Source organism: Lutjanus erythropterus, chromosome 18 (assembly GCF_056507025.1).
Source record: "Lutjanus erythropterus isolate fLutEry1 chromosome 18, fLutEry1.hap2, whole genome shotgun sequence".
NCBI classification, from domain to species: domain Eukaryota; kingdom Metazoa; phylum Chordata; class Actinopteri; order Lutjaniformes; family Lutjanidae; genus Lutjanus; species Lutjanus erythropterus.
The window spans coordinates 23,245,001-23,249,019 of NC_139334.1; the positions used below are offsets into that span (position 1 = coordinate 23,245,001).

Consider the following 4,019-nt stretch of genomic DNA (forward strand, 5'->3'; position numbering starts at 1 on the left):
TATATTAATTGCCAACTAACCTACTGCTAACCACAAACCAAAACTGGGTATTAGGACCATTGTAGGTAAAATAAATTAAAAAATTATGGAGCTGTTGGAGTGGTGTGATATTTTGAGAAAAAACTTTACAAAACAAAACAAAAAAAACTAAAAAAAATCAGAAACAACAAATTTAGGTTAAAAAAAGATTAAAGTAATAAAATTATGGGATAAAAACAAACAAATCTACGAGAAAAAAACACGTGGATATCCTCTGAGATTTAAGTGGTACATTTACAAAAAAAAAATCCTAACAAGCTTTTATTTGGTTGACCAAAATTGACTCTTTTGAGCAACAGATTCAGAAACATTTGTGAGTTCTATTGCATTGTTTGTTCAGTACCTCCAACATGACCAGCCTCTGAATCGATGATGTGTCCCTGGAGGGGGACCAAAAACTACAACTGTATATTAAAAATAAATAAATAAATAAAGTATGGAGCCAATGGAGGAGGGTAATATTTTGAGAAAAAATACTTTCTAAAATCAAAGTTGTAAATTAACAAGAAAATATTTATAAAATATTATAAAATATCTTCTTAGATTAAAGTGGTAAATTTACAGGAAAAACATTTACATGATAAAAAATGCATATCTTGGGGTGCACCTGTAGCTCAGTTGGTGAAGCATGCAGGCTGTTAGTCCTCTCATCCCCTCTCTCTACCTTCTTCCCTGTCATATTTTCAGCTGTCACCATCACAATAAAGGCAAAAAGCCCCCCCCCCCCCAAAAAAAAAAAAAAAAAACTTTAAAAACGTGTATCTTGCCTGAGATTAAAGTGGTAAACTTCTGGGGAAAAAACTCCCAAATGTACAAGAAAAGAACTTGGATACTTTCAGTTCAATAGATGAAGTGACACTGCTGTTACATTTTTCTTTTTTCTTTTTTTTGTCCCTTTGTGTACCACAATCTGAGTGCAATCTCTAAAATATAAAGGAACTAAAAGGCAGACATCTCTAACAACAGATTATCTCCAACACTTGGCACCAAAACAATCTAGATGAATAAACAGCAGTGTAGGTAGGAAAAAAAATATGTATTTTGGGGTGAACTGTCATTTAAATCATACCTCACATGGCAGTTTACCTGTGTGAGTCCTCTGGTGAATCTTTAAAAACAGGTGGTTTTTGAACACTTTGCCACAGTCGTCACATCTGGCCTCAGTGTCGGGGTATTTCCTCTTCCTGCCTCTCTTCCCCGGCTCTTTACTTCCTGCCGTCTCGCTGCCCACCTTGTAGCTCTTGTATTTCACCGGTGGCCTGATTTTGCGTTTGCTCTGTCGGCCCCTGTGGGCTCCTGGGTTATAATCGGCATCATCTTTAGGTTGTGATTCAGCTGCTACATCGTCACAGTCCACATCTCCACCCCGCGTCTCCTCTGAGCTCTCACATGGAGCGCTTCTCCCCTCCAGCTCTGTTGCAGCCGCATCCACGTTCTTTTTCGGTCGTCCTCTTTTGCGTTTTGACAGATTTGGCTCCTCGGCTGCGTCTGCCTTCACCTCCTCACCTCTGACCGCTGCAGCAGACTCTGCAAGATCACCGAGCACCTTCACGAGGTCGTTGACCTCCATGAGACGAGCTGTGGCCAGGAGCTGCTCTGTGGCGCTCTCCTCCACAGACACCTGGGCGCTGTAGATGAACTCCAGCACAGCTGCGAACATCTGGGCTGCCATACCATCCAGCTGATATGTGGGCTGACTGATGCGATCCTCTGCTGTGAACATGAGGGAGAAGTACTCGCTGCTCGCTGCCAGCAGGGCTTTGTGCGCCTTGAAGTGCACGTCCTCCACAACCAGAGTGATGTCACACAGCAGGTCCTTTTTCCTGAGGTTGTTGAATTTGCTCAGGATGCTGTGCTTATGTGAGTCTGAATGGAGGGACACGAGTGATGACGTCCTGCTTGTTGCTTTCTGAGACATCTCAAAACAATCACTCCTGTTCCTGGAGAAAATGAAAGACAGCTCTATCAAACAGGGTTAGAGTGCATGAGACAGAGAGAAAGAAACAGAGCTGATAATAAGTTGATAAATTGATTAGTCCAAAGGTTTTGAAGGTCTGAGACTCCCCTCAGACAAAGCTTGGTAAAAGATGCACCTCTTAGTTTACTTGCATATTTTGCTCAGTTCCTGGATGTCTATGGGATCATGATTATGTTCTCTATTCCATGGGATGCTCAACAATTGAGACAGCTTAATATTGCTGTTTAACATAACTTCAGACTACAACAAATACATTAAAAAAAAGTCTCAAGTCATTAATAGTTTTCTGACTCTGGGAAGAAAGTAGGTAAAAACAGGAAAATTCCTCAAAACGATTGTGTCTCTGAAATATCTCTAGACAAATCACACACATTTAGGCTATATAGGCTATTTCATGTGATTTGATTTTGAAAACTAATGTATTATTTTATCTTCCATTCACTGATCATCTGCTGAACCTGTCTGGAGCCCCGCTGGGGAGGCCCACCTCCCACTTTGAAAACATCTGGGTTAGTGACCACATGAAATTAGATGCAGACTATTTTGATAATTAATTATTTCAGTTATTTTTATGAGCAAAAATGTCAAACATTTGGTGAATCCAGCTTATTAAATATAAGGATCTGCTGCTTTTCTTTGTCATTAAAGTTTGTCAATTAAGAATATTTGGGCTCTGGGAAATTATGATGAGCATTTTTCAGATTTTCTGACATTTTCAAAGATAATTAATTACTACATTAATTAGTGTATAATGAAAATAATCATTAGTCGGAGCCCTAACAACAATTATTTTCCCTCTGGAAGCGAATTTACTTTGACTTTACAATTTCATCAGTGCAGTGTCATTAAAATAAAGGCCGAAGAAACAAAGCACCTTTTATTAGGGTTAAAGCTAATGATTATTTTCAGTACTAATCAATTTGTAGATTAATGCTGCAAAGATTATTCAATTAATCAGTTAGTTGATGGGCAGAAATTTAATCATACATTTTTGATAACAGAAGTATTTTAATAAAAATAGAATCTCTTCTGTGTTTTGTATCTTTGTAAAGTTAATATCTTTGCTTTTAGACTGTTGGTTGAACAAAAGTTACTTAGGGCTGAAACTAATAATTATTTTCATTATCGATTAATCTTATTATGATTAAATGTTTAGTCTATAAAACGTTGCTTCTTATGTCCAACCAGCAGTCTAAAACCCAGAGAGTCTTGATTTACTCTCATAAGTGACAAAAGAAAGCAGTAGATCGACATCTGGGAAGCTGGAACCAACAAATGGCTGAAATGTTTGCCTGAAAAATGACTGAAATGCTTAATCAATGGTCAAAATGGCTGGGAACAATATCAATATTCTCTCTGTACGATGGCGCATGTCCAACTGATAGCGTTGAAAATTTCCCAGTTATGGGACAAATAAAGGAATATTGTGTCTCCAGTTAATCGCCTAATCATTGCAGGTAATGAAAGCAAACATTTTGTCAAATTGTGATGCACATTTCAGGATTTTCTGACCGTTTAATCACTAAATAATTATTTGATTGATCAAATATATAATTAGCACATTTACTGATAATGAAAGTCTGTCTAGTCCGAGTGTCACAGTTAAAAATGCAGTCAAAAGCCCAAATTAATAATGCAAACTGACCGGAACAGAACTGGAAAAGAAATCCCCACATTTGAAAAGCTGGACACACACACGTGTTTTGCTTTTTACCTAAATGACATCACTGATCAATCAGGCATTGATAATTTTGATAACCAATTAACTAATTCATGCTTGCTATCATACACGTGTTTTATTTAGTGTGTTTTCTTCAACTTACCGCATGTTTTTTCCCCCACAAGCATTTTGTCCTGTCTACAGTCTTACAAAGTTTATCTGCACTTGTCTGGTCTCTAAACTACAGATGAACGCCGGTGCAGTGATGAGAACAACTTGAAGGTTAGCAAACAAGCTAACTTACACCGTCTCAAACAATGCATCCGCTGCTAGCCACAAACA

General features: G+C 38.0%; 1 protein-coding gene across 1 annotated transcript in view; it reads right to left on the reverse strand.

Moving 5' to 3' along the window:
- The window catches only part of zbtb24 (zinc finger and BTB domain containing 24), a 6,889-nt gene extending 4,911 nt beyond the window's left edge, over positions 1-1,978 (reverse strand). The window contains exon 1 of the mRNA XM_084742640.1: positions 1,126-1,978. Within this exon, the coding sequence (XP_084598766.1) occupies positions 1,126-1,957 (832 nt within the window). The 5' untranslated portion in view covers positions 1,958-1,978. The remainder of the gene's footprint in view (positions 1-1,125) is intronic.
- Between the last annotated feature and the right edge of the window lie 2,041 nt (positions 1,979-4,019).